At 40.5% G+C, this 21,811-nt stretch overlaps 2 protein-coding genes across 5 annotated transcripts in view; one reads left to right on the top strand and one right to left on the bottom strand.

The window, feature by feature from the left end:
* IL13RA2 (interleukin 13 receptor subunit alpha 2) overlaps window positions 1-21,811 on the bottom strand; it is a 91,773-nt gene that overhangs the window by 9,907 nt on the left and 60,055 nt on the right. For all 4 annotated transcript variants that reach the window (XM_036306038.1, XM_036306039.1, XM_036306041.1 and 1 more), the window contains 4 exons: window positions 8,856-8,981; window positions 6,624-6,775; window positions 5,610-5,763; window positions 2,161-2,281 (listed from right to left, as the gene is read on the bottom strand). In XM_036306038.1, the coding sequence (XP_036161931.1) occupies window positions 2,161-2,281; window positions 5,610-5,763; window positions 6,624-6,775; window positions 8,856-8,949 (521 nt within the window). In that variant the 5' untranslated portion in view covers window positions 8,950-8,981. The remainder of the gene's footprint in view (window positions 1-2,160; window positions 2,282-5,609; window positions 5,764-6,623; window positions 6,776-8,855; window positions 8,982-21,811) is intronic.
* On the top strand, window positions 2,427-2,620 carry LOC118654635 (short transmembrane mitochondrial protein 1-like). Its single transcript, XM_036306042.1, has one exon. It carries the CDS (start codon window positions 2,446-2,448, stop codon window positions 2,584-2,586), a length of 141 nt encoding a protein of 46 aa, XP_036161935.1. The 5' UTR covers window positions 2,427-2,445; the 3' UTR covers window positions 2,587-2,620.

The following is a 21,811-nucleotide window of genomic DNA, read 5'->3' as shown; positions in this document are numbered from 1 at the left end:
TTCACCCATTCTCCAAGCCCCTTCTTCTCTGGCAACCTTCATGCACTGTTGGTGAGATTGTAAATTGGTGCAGACAATATGGAAAACATTATGGAGGTTCTTCAAAAAATTAAAACTAGAACTACCATATGAGCCACCAATTTGCACTTCTGGATATTTATACAAAGAAAATAAAAACACTAATATGAAAAGATATCTGCACCCTATCTTCATTGAAGCATTATTTACAATAGACAAGCTTTGGAAGCAACCTAGGCATCTATCAATAGATGAAAGGATAAAGATGTGATATATATAAATATTACTCAGCAATAAAAAAGGATGAAATTTCATCATTTGCAGCATGATACTTCCTTTTTTATATTGTACTGGAGAATTTACATTTGAAGTAAGCAGATTTACAAAATATTGTTATTTTTAATAAAATAAATGAAAATTCTCTGAGAATTTTCTTTAATGTGTTTCTCTCACATCAATGTTTCTCTCTTTCTTTCTCTCTCTTCCACTTTCCCTAAAAATCAATGAAAAAAATATCCTCAGGTGAGGATTGAGAGAGAGAGAAACCTCAGAAAAGCCAGAGCTTGGCCGGTGTGGCTCAGTGGTTGAGCGTCAACCTATGAACCAGGAGGTCACAGTTTGATTCTCAGGCAGGGTTCAATTCCTGGTCAGGGCATACGCCTGGGTTGCAGGCTTGATCCCCAGTGAGGGGCATGCAGGGGGCAGCCAGTCAATGATTCTCTCTCATTGATGTTTCTATCTTTCCCTCTCCCTTCCTCTCTGAAATTCATAAAAATACATTTTTAAAAAATTCAGCAATAAAGATTTTTTTTTAAAGTTTGTAAAAGAGAGAGCCAGAGGGCATTCCAGATAGCAACGCAGACAAGGTATGAAGGAGCATAACATCAGGTGATGATGGTTGGTTGGGAGGAGATCAACCAAAGAACTTGTATGCATATATACATTACCCATGGGCACAGACAATAGGGTGGCGGAGGCCTGGGGTGGGGGGTAGTGGTGGTGGGGGGGAGAGGAGGGGGGCAGGCTCTGGCCAATGGGAGGTAAAAGGGGACATATGTAAAACTTTTAACAATAAATGTTTTTTTTAAAAGAGCATAACCATGTGTGAGGGAAAATATGTAGCGATGGTCTAAATGGAGAGGAACATTCATAATGGTGATGGCAGAAGGTAACTTTGGGAAGGCAGTGATACAGTGAGGCAGAGACTTGAATGGCAGTTTAGATTTTATCCTGGAGGCAATAGTAGCCACTGGAGCAAAAGAGTGGCACATGCATAGTGCAGTGTAGGAAGAGAAATTTGGCTACAATGTGCAGAATGAATGGGAAAGGGAGAGATTGGCATTTGGGGTGCTGTGGCAATCATGCAGGTTTAGGATGAGGTGAGCCTAAAGTCATGTTCTTACAGAAGAGACAGGAAGTAAAAGAGAGATATATCACCTTGCAAAGGAGTTTCAGGACATGATCAGTGTTACCATGAAACAACTAAGGAATGAAGGAGATAGAAGATTCAATCTGGCTCTAAGTTTCAAAGTCTCAGTAATAGTTATCAAAGATGAAAACGTCGGAAAAAGAATCCAGTCTTAATAGGTACTTGCTTTTTCAAAAAGAAAGAATATAAAAAATGTCAGTTTGTTTAGATTATAACTCCATCTATCTCAAGGATACAAAATTTAATCGACTATACAAAGTGATTGCATTCCTTGTATCACCCATACAGTGCCTTCCAGAAGCCACAGCCTAAACCTACTTACTCCCATTGAAAACCCCAAACAGCCCAGCTGGTGTGGCTCAGTGGTTGAATGTCAACCTATGAACCAGGAGGTCAGGGTTCAAATCCCAGTCGGGGGCGGGAGCACATGCCCAGGTTGCATGTTTGATCTCCAGTAGAGAGCATGCAGGAGGCAGCCGATCAATGATTCTCTCTCATCATTGATGTTTCTATCTCTCGCTCTCCCTCTCTGAAATTAATAAAAATATATCAAAAAAATAAATGAAACCCAAATAATTGTAAGACACACTTAATAAACACAGCACTGAAAAAATAAAATGAATTTAATTAAGTAAAAATACAGCTATTCATACAACGGATTAACTTTAATAGATATTTTCCTAATATGGCATTCTTATTATAAAAACACCTACCAGTAAAACAAGTAGTAATTGGTATCAAAGTTGACATCCATGCCAAGTTTCCAAGAGCACAGTAAATATTGCCAGTTGTAATATATGCAATCCATATCCTGAATTTTAGTTTCCAGATTTCCTAAGGAATAAATGAACTGTGAATGCTTGAAAGGCACAGTGATGAATCATTCGGGAAATCACTGTATGATTTTTTTCCTTTCCTTTGACCTCTCCATTTCATTTAGCAATCAGCATCATCAAGAATATTTCAAAGGGGCCCTTCGCACCGCCTTCGCTGACATCATGCTCCAGTGCCTGGTTGGATTTACTTTTGGCAACCTGGTTGGAATGTGTCTGGCTCAAAATTATGACATGCCAAACCTGGTTAAAAAACTTGAAATTAAAAAGGACATGGATGCCAAGAAGAAACCCCCTAGTTCATGAGGCCAACTCCAGCACTGGTTCCAGGAAATCCTGACTCTCCTCATCTCTAGGGCCTCCTTCACACCCGAACCACAGCTTCTGCCTTCTATCCAGTCTCAGTCTTCGCTTCGAGCACAAATGGGGCCACAAGTTAAGAACTGCGCTTTCTTTCCCAACATCCTCACCTCTTCCCTTCTTCCTAGCAGCTTGGGAGGTCCTCAGACTGGAATTATGGTGCTAGATTAGTAAACATGACCTTTAATTAGTAGTCTCCCTCTTATTCTCTGGGATTTTTTACTGCCTTTTTCAAAAGAAAAATTAATGAGTTTTGGATAGCTGATCAGATATAAATAATGCTGACTTCATTGGTTAGCAATTATAATGAGTGTTTAAACATTTGGTACTAAATTATGTTATTTCAAGGTCACTAAAATTAAAATCTAGAAGCCAGTTTCTGGTGAATTATCCATTTATTTTATATTGTTCTCAATATAACTGGCATACATAATTCCATAGTTGCTAATTTAACCAATAAATCAATTTGCTACTCATCAACTGAGAAATTATATTCTGAGAACTCCATCAGGAATTGGGGAATCCTATATAATAAAAAGGTTATGCAAATAGACCGAACAGTAGAACAACCAAACAACCAATCAAATTGTAATATGCTAATGATATGCTAAGGCTGCTCAACTGCTCACTATGAGGTGCACTGACCACCAGGGGGCAGATAGATAGTCAACTGGTTGACCAGTCACTATGACGCGCACTGACCACCAGGGGGCAGATGCTCTGACCTGTAGGTTAGCTTGCTGCTGGGGTCCGGCCAATCAGGACTGAGTGAGATGGGCCAGACATGCCCTGGAGTCCTCCTGCAGTTCCTCCCAGGCCCCAATCATGCACTGGTGGGGTCCCTCAGCCTGACCTGGGCCCTCTTGCAATCTGGGACCCCTCGGGAGATGTCAGAGAGCCGGTTTCAGCCCGATCCCACAGGCCACTCCCCTTGGGAGGGCACCAGATGCAGGGCTCATGGTTGGCAAGCACTGCTGTGTGGGGAGCCGATATAGGGTTAAGCCTCAGACTGACCTGTTGGCAAAGTCACAAACAAGTCTTCTTCTGAGTCTTAAACAACCCAATCCGAGAGGTGGCCACTGATTTACCCGTGGTGTCATTTAAAAAATAAAAATGGGGGAATTTGCCAGAAGCCGGTCCACCCTTGCTGCTTGACACAGTCGCTGCAGGGAAGAAACATCTGCACAGCTTATGTTTCAAGGGACCTGGCGTATATGGCATACTGTTCTTAATATGTTTGCTCCCCTTCTTAGTGCTATGTGTTTTAACCAAGGTCACCTCTCTGAGAAAGGTTGTTTAGGACTAAGGAAGGGAATCTGTAAAACCCCTTAACTGCTAGGCGGGTAGTTAATCACTTTAACTACGAATAATCACGATTAAGCTACATAATCTTTACTTAGGATAATCTCCTTCAGTTACTTCCTTGTAGCTTAATAGAACAGTAGAGTAACCTTGGAATGGAGATAAGAAACACCCTTACCTTTGGAATAGAATGAATAGGATTAAAATCAACTGGTATAAATACAGATGTAACAGGACAATAAAGACAGAACCTGGCTGGAGAACCTGGCTATGCTGATCACCTGAACGCTGCCTCCATGTCATTTCTTCTTCGCTGACTCCATCCACACCTTTGGGAACCCCTGGACCTGCTGGGGCTGGACCCCAACACAGCTGCAGCAGTGTGAGTCTCTCCCAATCGGGACTGATTGGGTGCGAGCCCATGGCAGGTACAGTGGGGCTGGGATGAGTGGGAGCAGCAGGTAGGAGCTGCAGGTGGCATTGGGCTGCAGGTTTCGGCCCGATCCCTGCAGGCTACCCAGAGGGACCCCACCCGTGCACCAATTTGTGCACCAGGCCTCTAGTCTACATATATAAAAGGCTAATATGCAAAGTGTCCCTTCAGGAGTTTGACTGGGAGAACGGGAGTTTGATTGCTCCTATGATGGGCACTGACATGGCAGGTGACCAGCAGTGGTGGCAGGGCACTGAGGGAGGGAGGGAAGAAGGAGGCAGGGAGGCAGGGGGAACTGCGAGGTGGCAGAGTGTGGATGGGTGGCGAGAAAAGGAGGAGGCGAGGAGGCAGGGGGGGACAGTGTGGTGGCAGTGCACAGGTGGCAAGGGAAGGAGGAGGCAGGGAGGCAGGGAGGCGGAGGAACCTGATCAACCCTGATCACTGGCCAGGCCTAGGGACCCTACACGTGCACAAATTTTGTGCACTGGGCCTCTAAAAAATAATGACTTTTGTTCTCAGTAGACTTCATAGTTTAGTATGCATGTTTTTTCTTAATGATGCATTTGATCTGGCTCATTTTCTCAAATGAATCATACTTATTTTAAGGGATTATAGATGCAATTGACATTACATAATGGATAAATGACAAGTCGTCTATAAAGGAAATTTTATGCCTTTTCACATTAAAAGAAATGTATAACATTATAACTTTATAGTGATTCTCACAAGAAAACTTTTTGCTGCAATCAGAAATTATCATTGCAATTTGTCAAATGTATAATTAGTTCATTTGAAAAAATTAAATAAAAATGTATGAATACATCACTTTTTTAAAAAAAAGAATATTTCAAAAGGAAGTTGTTGGAAATCACTTCACTGTCAAAGAGGCTTGCAAAATCAAAAACCTTTGAGGGCTCATTTACTAGTGTAAGTACTATTACAAGCATATACACAAGAACTAAGCATATACACATTTGGCAAATGCTCACATGCATGTTTATTAATATTACCCCGAAACTGGGAACTATATTAGCCTAATAAGATGTAGGTTTTGCCAAATGTGTTTGCTAATATAAAAAATTTAAAAAGGCCAATCATCCACTCCTAAGAAGGATTCTATTTTGTGCCACACTCTCAACTGTACATGCAATCTCATGTATAAGAGTTAAAGGACTTTTTCCCTATGTGGATTGTTCTGACAATATTAAAAATGAAAGGAGAGCTTTGTTTTAACCTTGAGGTGATGTCCAATAACTAGCTTCTGACCATGAACTCTGAACTTCAGATCCATTTGTACATTGCCCTTGTAGAACTGTATGTATCTTTGCTTCAACGCCTTTGTTAAGATCAAACCCGTCTTTGTAAAGGAGATTCTTAGTGATGATGGTCTGATAAAAAGATGAGACAAAGTCAAGCTTAGAAACAGTGATGGCATCATGAGCTACATTAATATGGCTAATAAGTCATTAATACCCTGAGAAGTTTCAATATCTAGAAAATTCATCATGATTATGTGATACAATTTCTCCATTATATTTCTGGCAGAACTCACTTCAGTATATTATGTTATTTGATGAGATCATTCGAATCTTAATATCTCATTCAAAAAACAAACCAAAAAAAAGTAACTATGAAATATGATAAAACATATAAGTACTCTTCAAGTTCATATTCCAGTATATTTTTCTATATACTTCCAATGGTAGTCTTAATACTGGATGGGGTGAAAATAGATGTGGCAAGAAGCACAGTAGAGAGCAGCAGCCACAGTGGCTTGTTATCCTATATAATAAAAGGCTAATATGCAAATCGACCAAACGGGGAAATGACTGGTCACTATGACACACTGACTACCAAGGTCGGCGTGAAACATGGCAGTTGACCAGCAGTGGCACTCCCACTCAATGCAGGAGCTGCTCCTGGTGGTCAGTGCGCTCCCACAGGGGGAGTGCTGTTTAGCCAGAAGCCAGGCTCATGGCTGGCGAGTGCAGTGGCAGTGGTGGGAGCCTCTCCTGCCTCCGTGGCAGAGCTAAGGACCCTTTGGGGGATGTCCGACTGTCAGACAGACATCCCCCAAGGGGTCCCAAGCTGAGGGACCCCCCCACCAGTGCACAAATGTCATGCACCGGGCCTCTAGTATCTTAATAATAGCTATTGAGATACAGGAATTAGAGTAGATACTGACATTAGGAATCATAAGAAAACTCCTAATAATTGCTCTGATATCACAAATGCATGCTTTACTTACCCTCCAGTTTTCACTATCAATGTTTCGGTATTTTAATTCATATTCTACTGTGTGTTCCTCACAATTATCCAGAAACAGTGGAGGTTGCCATTGCAAATAGAGATAACCTAAATATCCAGGATCCACTATCTCAAAATCCTCAGGAGGATTAACTGAAATAAAATAAAAATATTTTTAGTTTTTTCCCGTATCTAATGACAAAGATTGCTAAATCTAGATTACTTCCATATGTCCATCAACTGATGAATGGATAAATAAACTGTGGTTCAATCTATACAATGGATACATGCTACACTATGAAGAACCTTGAAAACATAAAGCTAAGTGAGATAAGCTACTACAAAAGACCACATATTGCATGATTCCATTTATATAAAATATCCAGAATAGGCAAATGCACTGACACAGAAAACAGATTTGTGGTTGCCAGGGGCTGGAGGGAGAGAAGGATGAGGCATGACTACTGAATGGATATGAGGTTTCTTTTTGGGGTGATTTAAATATTCTAGAATTTGATACTAGTGGCTGTTACACAACTTTGTGAATATACTAAAAACCACAGAACAATGCACTTTTAAACTATATCTTGCCCAGCCAGTGTGACTCAGTGATTGAGTGTCGACCCATGAACCAGGAAGTCATGGTTCCAATACCAGTCTGAGCACATGCCCAGGTTGTGGGCACAATCCCCAGTGGGGAGCATGTAGGTGGCAGCTGATGATTTTCTCTCCCTCTTTCTTCCTCTCTGAAATAAATAAAAACATATTTTAGAAAGTTATATCTCAATAGAGCAGTTTAAAAATCTGGATTACTGCTATATAGTTATCCCCTCTTTCAGAAATCGCATATGCAAAATGTGGTTTTGCCTAGCTAGGTACTAAGTTTTCACAGAAACAAAAATTTCAACACGGAGTTATCTCTATGGTCATATAGATCATAATTTGGTCTAGGATGGGGACACTTTATTACATAAATCTCTCTAATAGCAAGAACCAAACAGTATTAATTCAGTGCATACTAAATCCATATAACATCATAGCACATACAAAAAAGGTATAGAAAATATAAAAGACAACTACAAGACTAAAGGCCTTAAGATTAGGCAGATCTTGTTGGTTTAATCTCATTAATTAAATCCTCTAGTAAACTAATGTTCAGAGTGATACCTAAAGTATGGCAAACCAGGGCCACTCTTTGGGAGGATTCAAGAAGTGGCAGGCAGCTGAATAGAGTGACATCTGGAAACAGCCCCTTTAATATTGGGGGGAAGAGGCAGTGGGAGGCAATGACTCCCCCATCTGGTAACTCAAAAGCAACAAAAACAAATAAATCCTATATAACAAAAGACATATGCAAATCGACCCAAAGGCAGAACAACCTGTCACTATGATGCTCACTGACCACCAGGGGGCATATGCTCAAGGTAGGAGCTGCCCCCTGGTGGTCAGTGCACTCTCACAGTGGGAGTGCTGCTCAGTCAGAAGCTCTGAGCCAGGCTCACAGCTGGTGAGCACAGTGACAGTGGCGGGAGCCTCTCCCGCCTCCGCGGCAGTGCTAAGGATGTCCAACTGCCGGCTTAGGCCCGCGGGGAGCCTAAGCCATCAGTTAGACATCCCCTGAGGGCTCCCAGACTGCAAGAGGGCGCAGGCTGGGCTGAGGGACCACCCCCCCCCCCACGAGTGCATGAATTTCGTGCATCAGGCCTCTAGTATTCTATAAACTTTTGTACTAGCAAAGCTAGCAGTACTATACTATGACCCTCATGCTGCCTTTCTGCTGCTAAATCTCTCTCATTTCTATTGTGTTATTCATTTTAATACTTTATAACACTGAGGTGAGGGGGAAAATATCCACAGAAAGAAATTGTGGCAGGTTTTTTTAAAAAGTAAAGGATAGTAATTAAGGAAAGTTTCAGTTAGTTGGGTACTAGGCAGTGAGGTTTCAGATAATTAACCTATTCATTAGATAAAACTATATAAAACATTTAGAAATGTTTTGGAATTAATTCAGGAAGCCCATGAACAAAAATATATGTTCTTACTAGTCAGTCTCATGTATAAATAGCTATTGAGTTTGGCTTAAGTTTGGTTTTTATCCCACAAAATATTTATCATCCGTTACCTTATACATTAATTCCAATAACAATCCACCTACTTGTCATGCATTTTCTTAGGGAACGTTGAAAAGGCAGTTAATAACCCCAATTTTAAAACTACTCCATTGTTGGTTTACCTTTTATCTCAGTGTTTGAAGACAAAGTAGAGCCAAATGCTGTGCAAATAAGAATGGCATATAGGCATCTGACATCCAAACGAATGAAAGCCATGTCTCTAAAATTTAATACCTTGAAATTCCACTCTAAGAAAAAAAAAATACAACATTTTAACTTTATCTTACTACAAATAACCAAATGACTAAATGTGACTGGAAACACATTTGGGAACTTTCTGCATGCCTTCCTACCAAGATTTGGGAAAACTGTGCCCCTCTGAACCATGAACCAAAAAAATCAAGTTTGGAACCAATGTATTTGGAAATTGAGGATTCTAGACTCATCCTTCTTATAAAGCTGAAAACAAAGCAAAACCTGTATCACTTCACCCGCCTCCAACTCCCACACCCACACTTTTCTATACATTACATCTGTGGCCAGGATGGGATGACTTAGCCTTCAGCCTGAAGACTGAGCCAGAACCACCGGAGTGCTCTAACTGGTTCACAGGAGGGAATTATGACATCATTAGTCTCCATAGCAACCCTCTCCCCTAGAAACAAAGAAAACACTAACACAAACTTTTTTTGAAATAAAACGTATTTGAAAGTTATCTGATTGCTATGAATGCTCAGAACCCACTCCAAAAGCCTCAGATAACTCAAAGCTTTGTTCTATTTCTTCATAAATATTAAATCACCATCATCTCTCATATCCGTTTCACTCTTCCCTGTTTTCTTGTACCAGTAAATGGTATCAACATCTTCCCAGCTGCCCAAACCAGAAACCTGGGAGTTTTCCTCAATTTCTCCCTCTCTCATCTAATATCTCAATTATTACTATCATTTCCTAAATTGAGGATCTTTTCATCAAGGATCTCCTTATCCAGTCTTTCCTGCCTCCAAACCATTCTCCACTCATGTAGCAAAAATGACCTCTCTAAAAGGGAAATCTGAACTTATTAGCCTTTTCTTAAAGCAGTACTTCACTGCCACAGAATATAATTTAATGATCTTTTTGGAGATTCCAACATGGTGGCTGGAATACCTGGAGTGAGGGAGAGAGTGAATGAGTAAGGGAGTGAGAAGAGAGTGTGTGGATGTGCAGGGTGTGTGTGTGTGTGTGTGTGTGTGTGTGTGTGTTTACCAGTCAGATCTTGTAGGAGTCTCCTGGGCAGGAGGTTCAGGCTCTCCTGGGCAAAGAGCCCTTGCTACCACCATAGGTATTCCCTGGGTGGGCACAGCTCTGGCTCAGAAACCACACTATCTTGAAGGGGAGAGTGGCAACGGCTAGGAGCACAGCGTCACCACCACCCAGACTAGCCTTGAACTCTGACCATGCAGTAAGTTGAAGGACAGCAAGACCTCACCTGCATTCTGCTGCATCCACTGCTCAAGAGGGGCAGCTAGTAGAACACCAGCGGGACCTCACAAGCGTCAGCTGACACAGGCACTGACTGAGACAGCCAGGGAGTGGAATGCCAGGGGGCCTCATGCATGCCCCCTCCCCCACTACAGGTACTGCCTGGGGCCACCAGCGAGTGGAATACTAGTGGGACCCCTAGCACCTGTAGCTGACACTTACAGGTCCAACTCCATGGGGAAAGGGAGTACAGCTCAGAACAGGGAAAAAGTGTGAGACTCAAGGCAGACCCAGCCTCTGGGCCAAGGAGTCCTGACCACTGGACTACTAGGGGCTTCAACCTCTCAGACCTCAATCAGGTTGCAAAAAGGGCAGTGATTCAGAACAGACACACCAAGGGACCAGATTCAACATCAGAACAAAATCCAGCTAGCCCCACAACTCCAGCCAGCGGACCCAAAGATCTTTGAGTGTGTGAGTGTGTGTGGTTTGGTTTTTTGATGTGTGAGTGTGTGTGTGTCTGAGTGGATTTTTTGTTTTTTGTTGTTCCCCCACACACTCTTTTTTCTTCTTTTTTATTGCATATCTCTATTTTCTCTCTTTCCTTTGATTCTATTCTACTTTAGCCTTTCATTATTATTTTTTTCTTGTTTTGTTTTTCTCTTTTTTCCCATTTCTTTTCTGTTTTTATTTTTCCTATTTATAACTTCATATACCCATTACTACTATGCTTTAATTTCATTATTATTATTTCATTTATTTTCTGTTTCTTCTTCTTTTTTCCACCTATACTAGTTCTTTTAGCTTCTTCCTTGCTTCCATATAGCCTTTTTTTTGCCTTCTTCTTTCTTCTTTTTTCTTTGTATCACCTCTAAATCTTTGGTCACATGTCTTTTAGCATTCTTTTTATATTTTTCTGTGCTTTTCTTTGCTTTCTCTTCTTTTTCCTTTTAGTCTTTCCAGTTGTTGATGCACTGAGTAGCTTGATTTTTCTGGTGCTTTGGTTTGGCCTTGTTGTGTCTTATTCCATTCTGTTAGCACTGTATAACAGCTGGCACAAAGATGTTGGGGTTGAACCTCACTGGCAGCAAGTCCAAGGGGATATCCTTCCCAGGAATGGGACATCAACAATCAAGTCCCAATTACAACAGGAGAGCCCAAATAATGCACACAAGGAGTATTCCTAGAGCATCTAGCTCAGGTGAACACAGAGACTGCACCACTGGACTCTTCAAAACACTTTCTACACTAGGCCATCCCACAAAGACTGGAAGACATAGCAGTTCTATGTAATACATAGAAGTAAATACAGAGGCAGGTAAAATAGATAGACACAAAAGCAACCCCCAAATGGGAGAAAAGAAGAAATCTCCAGAAAAAGAAATAAATGAGATGGAGGCAAGCAACCTATCAGACATAGAGTTCAAAGCAATGGTTATAAAGATGCTTAAGGAACTTGGTGCAAATTACAATAGCATGAAAAGAGAAATAGAGGCCATGAACAAGAACCAGGCAGAAATGAAGAATGATATATCTGACATCAAGAACACACTTGAAGATATTAAAGGTAGATTGGATGAAGCAGAGGATCAAATCAGCAATTTGGAAGACAAGATAGAAATAAATACACAATTAAAGCAGCAAATGGAAAAAGTAATTAAAAAGCAGGAAGATAGCTTAAAGGAGCTCTGGGATGACATGAAATGTAACAACATCCACATTATAGAAATACCAGAAAGGTAAGAAGTTCAGCAAGGAACAGAGAACCTGTTTAAAGAAATAATGACAGAAAAGTTCCCCAACCTGGTGAAGAAAAATGTCACACAAGTTTAGGAGGTACAGAGAGTCCCAATCAAGATGAACCCAAAGAGACCCACACCTAGACACATCATAATTAAAATGGCAAATGTTAAAGACAAAGAAAGAATCTTAAAGGCAGCAAGAGAGAGACAGAAAAGTACCTGTAAAGGAATTCCCATTAAAATGTCAGCTAACTTTTCAATAGAAACACTTTAGGTCAAAAGGGAGTGGGATGAAGTACTCAAAGTAATGAAAAGCAAGGGCCTAAATCCAAGAATACTATATCCAGCAAGGCTATCATTTAAAATTGAATGTGAAATAAAAAAGCTTTCCAGACATAAAAAGGTTAAGGAGTATATTACCACCAAAACAGAAATGCAAGAAATGTTAAAGGGACTGCTCTATGAAAAAGAAAAGTGGGGACAGAGGATCATAGGCATAAATAAAATAAAAATGGCAATAAAGAAATACTTATCAATAATAACCTTAAATGTAAATGGATTAAATGCTCCAGTCAAAAGACATAGGGTGACTGAATCGGTAAGAAAACATGACCCATATATATGCTGTCTACAAGCAACCCACCTCAGAACAAAAGATACACACAGACTGAGAGTAAAGGGGTGGGAAAATATATTCCATGCATATGGATAGGAAAAGAAAGCTGGGATAGCAACACTCATATTAGATAAAATAGACTTCAAAACAAAGGCCATAAAAAGAGATAAAGAAAGCCATTTCTTAATACTAAAGGGAATGATTCAACAAGAAAATATAACCCTTGTAAACATATATGCACCCAATACTGGAGCACCCAACTATATATAACAAGTATTGATGGACTTTAAGGGAGAGATTGACAGTAATACAGTCATAGTAAGGGACTTTGACACCCCACTGACATCACTGGATAGATCTTCCAGACCAGAGGTTCTCAACCTGTGGGTCATGACCCACAGGGATTGCCTGAGGCCATTGGAAAACACATATATAATTACATATTGTTTTTGTGATTAACCACTATGCTTTAATTATGTTCAATTTGTAACAATGAAATTGGGGGTCACCATAACATGAGGAACTGTATTAAAGTGTCACAGCATTAGGAAGGTTGAGAACCACTGTTCTAGACAAAAATGAATAAGGAAACAGAGGCCTTAAATGACATACTAGATCAGATAAATATAACTGATATTTAAAGAACATTTCTCCCCAATACAACAGAATATACATTCTCCTCAAGCACACATGGGGCATTCTCAAAGATAGACCACACGTTAGGGCACAAAACAAGTCTATACCAGTTCAAGAAGATTGATATAAAACCAGGCATTTCAGATCACAGTGGCATGAAGTTAGAAATCAACTACAATAAAAAATTTAAAAACACTCAAATACATGGAGACTATATAGCATGTTATTAAACAATTAGAGGCCCAGTGCACAGATTCATGCACTGGTGGGGTCCCTCAGCCTGGCCTGCACCCTCTCGCAATCCAGAGCCCCTCGAGGGATGTTGGAGGGCTGGTTGAAGCCCGATCCCTGCAGGCCAGGCCAAGAGAACCCATTGGTGCATGGGCCTCTTGTATGCATATAAGATCTTTGGATAATCTCTTCCCACCCCCGCCTCCCCTCTTCCCTCTGAGATTCATCAGTCTGTTCCATGTTTCCATGCCTGTGGTTTCCACTCCTGCAATGAGCTTCTGTTCCCTGGTGGTCAGTGCACATCATAGCTACCGGATGGTCAGCCAGTCAGCCAGTTAGCCAGTTGGCCAGTTGGCCAGTCACTTAGGCTTTTATATATATAGATGAATGGGTTACCAATGAGATCAAGCAAGAAATTAAAAACTTCCTGGAAACAAATGAAAATGAACACATAACCACCCAAAATCTATGGGAAAGCAGTCCTGAGAGGGAAGTTCATAGCACTACAGGCCTACCTCAAGAAATAAGAAAAACAACTAATGAGCCATCTAATCCTACAATTAAATGAATTAGAAAGAGAACAGCAAGAAATGCTCAGAGGGAGTAGAAATAAATGACAGAGCAGAAATAAATGACATAGGGACTAAAAAAATAATAATACAATAGATCAATAAATCCAAGAGCTGGTTCCTTGAAAAGAGAAATAAGATTGATGAGCCCCTAGCCAGACTCATCAAAAAACAGAGGACCCAAATAAATAAAATCAGAAGTGAAAGAGGCAATATAACAATGGGCACCACAGAAATACAAAGGATTGGAAGCAAATACTACAAACAACTACATGTCAACTGTACAACCTGGGTGAAATGGACAAATTTCTAAAAATATACAATCTTCTAAAACTAAATCAGGAAGAATCAGAAAACCTAGGTAGGACAATAACCACTGATGAAATTAAAGCAGTAATTTAAGAACTTTCAGCAAACAAAAGTCCCGGACCAGATGGATTCACGGGAGAATCTGATCACACATTTAAAGAAGAACTAACACCTATCCTCCTCAAACTATTCCATAATATTCAGGAGAAGGGAAGACTTATAAGCTCCCTTTACAAGGCCAGCATTATTGTAACTCCAAAACCAGATAAAGACACTACAAGAAAGAAAACTATAGGCCAATATCCCTGATGAACATAGATGCTAAAATACTCAACAAAAATATTAGCAAATTGGATCCAGCAATATATTCAAAAGATCATACATCGTGATCAAGTGGGATTTATTCCAGGGATGCAAGGATGGTACAATATTTGCAAGTCAATAAATGTGATATATCACATAAACCAATTGAAAGATAAAAACCACAGCCCACTGGCATAGGTCAGTGGTTAAGTGTTGATCTATGAAATCAGGAGGTCACAGTTCGATTCTTGGTCAGGTCACATGCCTGGGTTGTGGGCTTAGTCCCCAGTGTAGGTCATGCAGGAGGCAGTCAATCAATGATTGCCTCTCATCATTGATGTTTCTGTCTCTCTCTGCTTCTCCCTTCCTCTATGAAATAAAGAAAAATACATTTTAAAAAAAGAAAGATAAAAGCCACATGATCATATCAATAGATGCAGAAAAAGTATTTGACACAATCCAGCACCATTTTTTGATAAAAACTCTCAGTAAAGTGGGAACAGAAGGATCATACCTCAGCATAATAAAGGCTATATATGACAAAACTACAGCTAATATAATACTCTGTGGGCAAAAACTAAAAGAAATTCTCTTAAGAACAGGAAGAAGACAAGGATGTCCACTTTCACCACTCTTATTCAACATAGTACTAGAAGTCCTACCCATAGCAATCAGATAAAAAGAGGAGATAAAAGGCATTCAAATTGGAAAGAAGGAAGTAAAACTCTCATTATTCAAAGATGACATGATATTGTACATAGAAAACCCTAAAGACTCCTCCAGGAAAATACTAGACTTAAAGTAATTAGGCAAGGTAACAGGATACAAAATCAACATCCATAAATTAATGGCATTTTTATGCACCAATAATGAACTCTCAGAGAGAGAAACTAAAAAAGCATTCCCATTTACAATTACAGCAAGAACAAAAACTAAAATACCTAGAAATAACTTAACCAAGGAGGTAAAAGACCTGTACTTGAAAAACAATAGGATATTGAAAAAAGAAATAGAGGAAGATACAAACAAATGGAAATGTATATTATGGTCATGGATTGGAGGAATTAACATAATTAAAATATCTATACTACCCAAAGCAATCTATAGATTCAACACAATCTTTATTAAAATACCAATGGCATATTTCACAGATCTAGAAGAAATACTTCAAAAATTTATAGGGAACTATAAAAGACCCCGAGTAGCTACAGCAATCTTGATAAAGAAGAACAAAGTAGGAGAGATCACAATGCCAGATATAAAACTATACTAAAAAGCCATTATAACCAAAATAGCCTGGTAATGGCTCAAGAAGAGGCATATAGTCCAATAGATCAGAACAGAGAGCCCAGAAATTGATCCATACCATTAAGGTCAATTAATGTTTGACAAAGGGGGCAAGAACATACAATGGAGTAAAGAGAGTCTCTTCAACAAATGGTGTTGGGAAAATTGGACAGATACATGCAAAAAGATAAAATTAGATCACCAACTTACACCATACACAAGAATAAGCTCAAAATGGGTAAAAGACTTAAATGTAAGGCATTAAACCATACAAATCTTAGAGGAGAACATAGGCAGCAAAATCTCAGACATCTCATGTAGCAATCTGTTTACAGATACATCTCCCAGGGCAAAGTAAACTAAAGAGAAAATAAACAAATGGGACTATATCAAAATAAAAAGCTTCTGGACAGCAAAAGAAACCACCATTAAAATGAAAAGGGAACCCACTGTGTGAGAGAACCTATTTGCCAATGATACATCTGATAAGGGGTTAATATCCAAAATATATAAAATACTCATATAAACTGAAAAAAAAAGATGGCGGCTGGCAGGACGGAGGTGAGAGATAGGAAGTGAGCGAGTGAGGGGATGAAAGGGGAGTGTGTGGATGTGTGTGGTGTGTGTGTGAGTGAGTGAGGGACAGTTAAATCTGGCAGGAGCAGCAGAGGCTGGCAGACCAGGCTCTCTGGGACAGGGAGAGACTACCACTGTTGAAGGCACTCCCTGGACTGCGGGACTGGGGCACAGAGCCCACGCCATCTTAAAGGGGAGAGTGGCCTCTTCTAGAAACTCATCACCACCACCACTCAGACAGGCCTTGGACACTGCCCGCCACCCAGCAGCCACTCCAGCCAAAATCCTGCAGCCACACCAGCAGACTCGCAGACCCTGGGATCTCCACTTCCAAAGGAGCACTGCGCCCGAAGCAGTAAGTGCAGCCTCCCCCTCCTCAGCGGCAGACCTTCCACATTGCATTCGCGAGTCTCCAACGCACAGGTCTTCGAGGCACACCACTCCATAGGAGTCACTGTGAGCCTCAGCTGGCTGTGATTTTGTACAGACACAGGCGCACTGTTCCCCAGTAGAAATTTTGAATTCCTTCTGCCTGAATAACTGCCCACACACACCCAGCTGTGCAACTTAAGCGCCAGGGCCCCTCAGAGTGTGACAGAGCTCAGCGCTGGCGAACTGCACTGCCACAGTTGTACATTCCCCCAAGCCCATCTATCCACAGGGCACTTTGGGAAGCCACAGTGAGACTCTGCTGGGTCCGATCTTGTACTAATAGGGACGCACTCACCTGGGCAGTAGACATTCTGAATTCACCCATCCTGGATACCTGCCCAAAGACGCCTCGATTAAGGGTGCCAGGGCCCTTCAGTGTGCTTCAGTGTACCTGCGCTAGCAAACTCACTGCGGGTGCTCCTGTGTGCTGCCACTGGGAACACGAGCCTATCCACCACAGGTGTATCAGCAAAAACTGAGTTTCCCCAACCCCACAGCTGCAGAACTCTGGACACTACAGGTGCAGGCTTTTCCAGCATGCAGGTCTCCCAAGACCACTGCTCCACAGGCAGCCCTGGGGCGCCACTGTGAGCCACGCTGGACATGCACTTAAGCAAATAGGGGGGCACAACTGGGCTGTAGAAACGCTGAATTCCCTCTTCTGGGATACCCGCCCACAGACACTGCAATCCAGTGGCTTCAGTGACAGGGACCTTCAGACTGTGTCAGTACACCCTGCTGGCAAACACACCACAGAGCCTCTGTGAACTGCAGCTTGGATCACGTGTATCCAACAACGGAGGCAGCAGCAAAAGCTGAGTCTGCCCACCCCACAACTACAGAACTCTGGACACCACAGTCACGCCTTGACAGAACGCAGGCTTCCTGAGCTTCGCCACCCCAATAGACAGTTCCTGGGTGCCACTGTGAGTTGCTGCAGGGCACGCGTGATTTCAACCAAGGGCATAAGACAGCAAAAATTAGAACACCACTTCCACGGCTGCTAACTTCTAGACACCTCAGTTGTACCTTCCCAGCTTGCAGGCCTACATCAAGAGAACCCAAATAGCTCAAGTAGGGAGCTACACTAGACTACCAAACCCAGGAGACCTGAGAGGTCACACCAGTAGCACCATACCCTAAAGAAACTAGGTAGCTAAGCAATCAGAGCTACGATTAAAACATTACAACTAAACATGGGAAGACAAAAAAGCAATCCACAAAGGAAAGAAAAAGAGGAATCACTAGAAAGGGAGTTAAATGAAATTGAGGCTACTAACTTATCAGAGAAAGAATTCAGAGTAATGGTCATAAGGATGCTCAAACGGCTGGATGACAAATGCACACAACTCAATGAGAATTCTAAGGAGCTAAATGAGAATGTCACCAACATGAAAAGGAACCAAGAGGAAAAGAAGAACGACATAGCTGCAATAAAGAACACAATGGAAGGCTTAAACAGCAGACTGGAAGACCACATCAGCGAATTAGAAGACAAGGTAGGAAAAAACACACAAACACAGGAGCAACTGGAAAAAAACTTAAAAAGCAAGAGGTGAGCCTAAGGGAGCTTTGGGACAATGCAAAACGAAATAACATTCGCTTAATAGGGGTACCAGAAGGAGAGGAGGAGAAGCAAGGAATAAAAAACCTGTTTGAAGAAATAATGATGGAAAACTTCCCTGATACTGGCAAGAAAAAACCTACACAAGTCCAAGAAGCACATAGTGTGCCAAACAAGATGAACCCCAAAAGACCAACACCAAGACACATCATAATTAAATTGGCAAACACCAACGTCAAAGTAAGAATCTTAAAGGCTGCCAGAGAGACAAAAAGTTACCTACAAGGGATCTCCTATTAGAATATCAGCTGACTTCTCAACAGAAACACACCAGGCAAGAAGGGAATAGAATGAAATATACAAAGTGATGCAAAGCAAGGGAATGAATCCAAGAATACTATACCCAGCAAGGCTATCATTCAAAATTGAAGGTGGAATCAGGAGCTTCACAGACAAAAAAGGGATAAGAGTTTATTACCACCAAACCAGCAATGCAAGAAATGCTAAAGGGATTGCTGTAAAAAGAAGAAACAGAAAGACAAGAAGAAACACAAACATTAAGAATAAAAATGACCACAAACAAGTACTTTTCAATAATAACATTAAATGTAAATGGACTAAATGCTCCAATCAAAAGACACAGGGTAGCTGAATGGATAAGAAAATATGACCCATATATTTTCTGTCTGCAAGAGACCCACCTCAGAACAAAGGATTAACACAGACTGAGAATGAAGGGATGGAAATTTTTTTTTCAGGCAAATGGAAATGAGAAAAAAGCTGGGGTTGCAATACTTATATGACAAAATAGACCTCAAAGTAAAGGCCATAACAGGAGATAAGGAAGGCCACTACATAATACTAAAGGGAGCAATTCAACAAGAACATATAACTCTGGTAAAATTATGCACCAAAACAGGAGCACCCAAAAACATAAAACAACTTCTGGAAGATGTCAAGGAAGAGATCGATAGCAATACAGCCATAGTAGGGGACTTTAATACCCCACTGACACCACTGGATAAATCCACTAAACAAAAAATCAGCAGAGAAACAGCAACCCTAAATGACTCACTAGATCAGATGGACTTAATTGACATCTTCAGAATATTTCACCCCAAAGCTACAGAATATACATTCTTCTCCAGTGCACACAGGACATTTTTAAAGATAGACCACATATTAGGACACAGGCAAAATCTCTTCAAATTCAAGAGAATAGAAATCATAACAAGCATCTTCTCAGATCACAATGGCATAACTAGAAATCCACTACAATAAAACAATTAAAAAAATCAAACATTTGGAGGCTAAATGGCATGCTATTAAGCAATGACTGGGTTACCAGAGAAATCAGAGAATAAATAAAAAGCATCCTGGAAACAAATGACAATGAAAACACAACAATCCAAAATTTATGGGACACAATAAAAGCAGTCCTGAGAGGGAAATTCATAGCTCTACAGGCCTACCTCAAAAAACAAGAAAAACTGGCAATAAATGATCTAATCCTACAACTCAAAGAGTTGGAAAGAGAGCAACAAGAAAAGCCCACAGTACCCAGAAAGAAGCAAATAAGAAAGATCAGAGCAGAAATAAACAACATAGAGACCAAAAAACAATACAAAGATCAATGAAACCAAGAGCTGGTTCTTTGAAAGGATAAACAAGATTGATGAACCTCTCGCCAGGCTCACCAAGAAACAAACAGAGAGGACCCAAATAAACAAAATCAGAAATGAAAGAGATGAAGTAACAACTGACCTTACTGATATACAAAGGGGAATCAGGTGCTTGAATAACTGCCCATCCAAGCTAGGCCCCCTCAGCACCAGGGCCCCTCAGCGCCAGGTGCTTGGCACCAGGGCCCCTCAATGAACAACTACTATGAACAACTCTACTCCAACAAACTGGACAACCACGAAGAAATGGACACATTCCTAGAAAAATACAACCTTCCAAAACTCAATCAGGAAGAATAAAAAAACCTGACTAGGCCAATATCTACTGATGAAATTGAAACAGTAATCAAAAAGCTTCCTGCAAACAAAAAGCCCTGGACCAGATGGCTTCACAGGGGAGTTTTACTGAACATTTAAAGAACTAAAGCCAATCCTTCTCAGACTATTCCAAAAAATTCAAGAGGAAGGCACACTTCCAAGCTCTTTCTATGAAGCCAGCATTACCCTAATCCCCAAACCAGATAAAGAAACCACAAAGAAAGAGAATTACAGGCCAATATCCCAATGAACATAGATGCTAAAATCCTCAAAAAAATTCTAGCAAACCAGATCCAGCATTACATTAGAAAAATTATACACCATGACCAAGTGGGATTTATTCCAGGAATACAAGGCTGGTACAATATCCGCAAATCAATAAACGTGATACATCACATAAACAAATTGAGAGACAAAAATCACATAATCATATCGATGGATGCAGAAAAGGCATTTGACGAAGTCCAACACCCTTTTCTGATAAAAACACTCAGCAAAGTGGGAATAGAGGGATCATACCTCAACATAATAAAAGCCTTATATGAAAAACCTACAGCCAACATCATACTCAATGGGCAAAAACTAAAAACATTTCCCTAAAGAACAGGAACAAGACAGGGATGCCTGCTTTCACCACTCCTGTTCAACATAGTACTAGAAGTACTAGCCATAGCGATCAGACAAGAAGAAATAAAAGGCATCCAAATTGGAAAAGAAGAAGTAAAATAGTCATTATTCACAGATGACATGATACTGTACATAGAAAATCCTAAATACTCCATCAAAAAGTTATTAGACTTAAGAAATGAATTTGGCAATGTAGTAAGATACAAAATGTACATAGAAAATCCTAAATACTCCATCAAAAAGTTATTAGACTTAAGAAATGAATTTGGCAATGTAGTAAGGCCAAGAAATCTATTGCTTTTTTATACACCAATAGTGAACTTACAGAAAGAGAAATTAAAGAAACAATCCCATTTACTATTGCACACAAAAAATTAAGATACCTAGGAATAAACTTCACCAAGGAGGTAAAAGACCTCTACCCAGAAAACTACAGGACATTGAAAAAAGAGATAGAGGAAGACATAAACAGATGGAAGAACATACCATGTTCATGGATTGGTAGAATCAACATCATCAAAATGTCCATACTACCCAAAGCAATCTATAGATTCAATGCACTCCCCATTAAAATACCAACAGCATATTTCACAGTTCTAGAAAGAACTCTCCAAAAATTCATCTGGAATAAAAACAAAACAAAACAAAAAAGAACACCGAATAGCTGCTGTGATCCTGGGAAAGAAGAACAAAGTAGGAGGGATCTCAGTACCAGATATCAA

The sequence above is a fragment of the Myotis myotis genome, unplaced genomic scaffold (assembly GCF_014108235.1).
Source record: "Myotis myotis isolate mMyoMyo1 unplaced genomic scaffold, mMyoMyo1.p scaffold_m19_p_4, whole genome shotgun sequence".
NCBI classification, from domain to species: Eukaryota; Metazoa; Chordata; class Mammalia; order Chiroptera; family Vespertilionidae; genus Myotis; species Myotis myotis.
The sequence above is the reverse complement of the archived record's forward strand: the minus strand, read 5'-3'. Positions and strand labels throughout refer to the sequence as shown.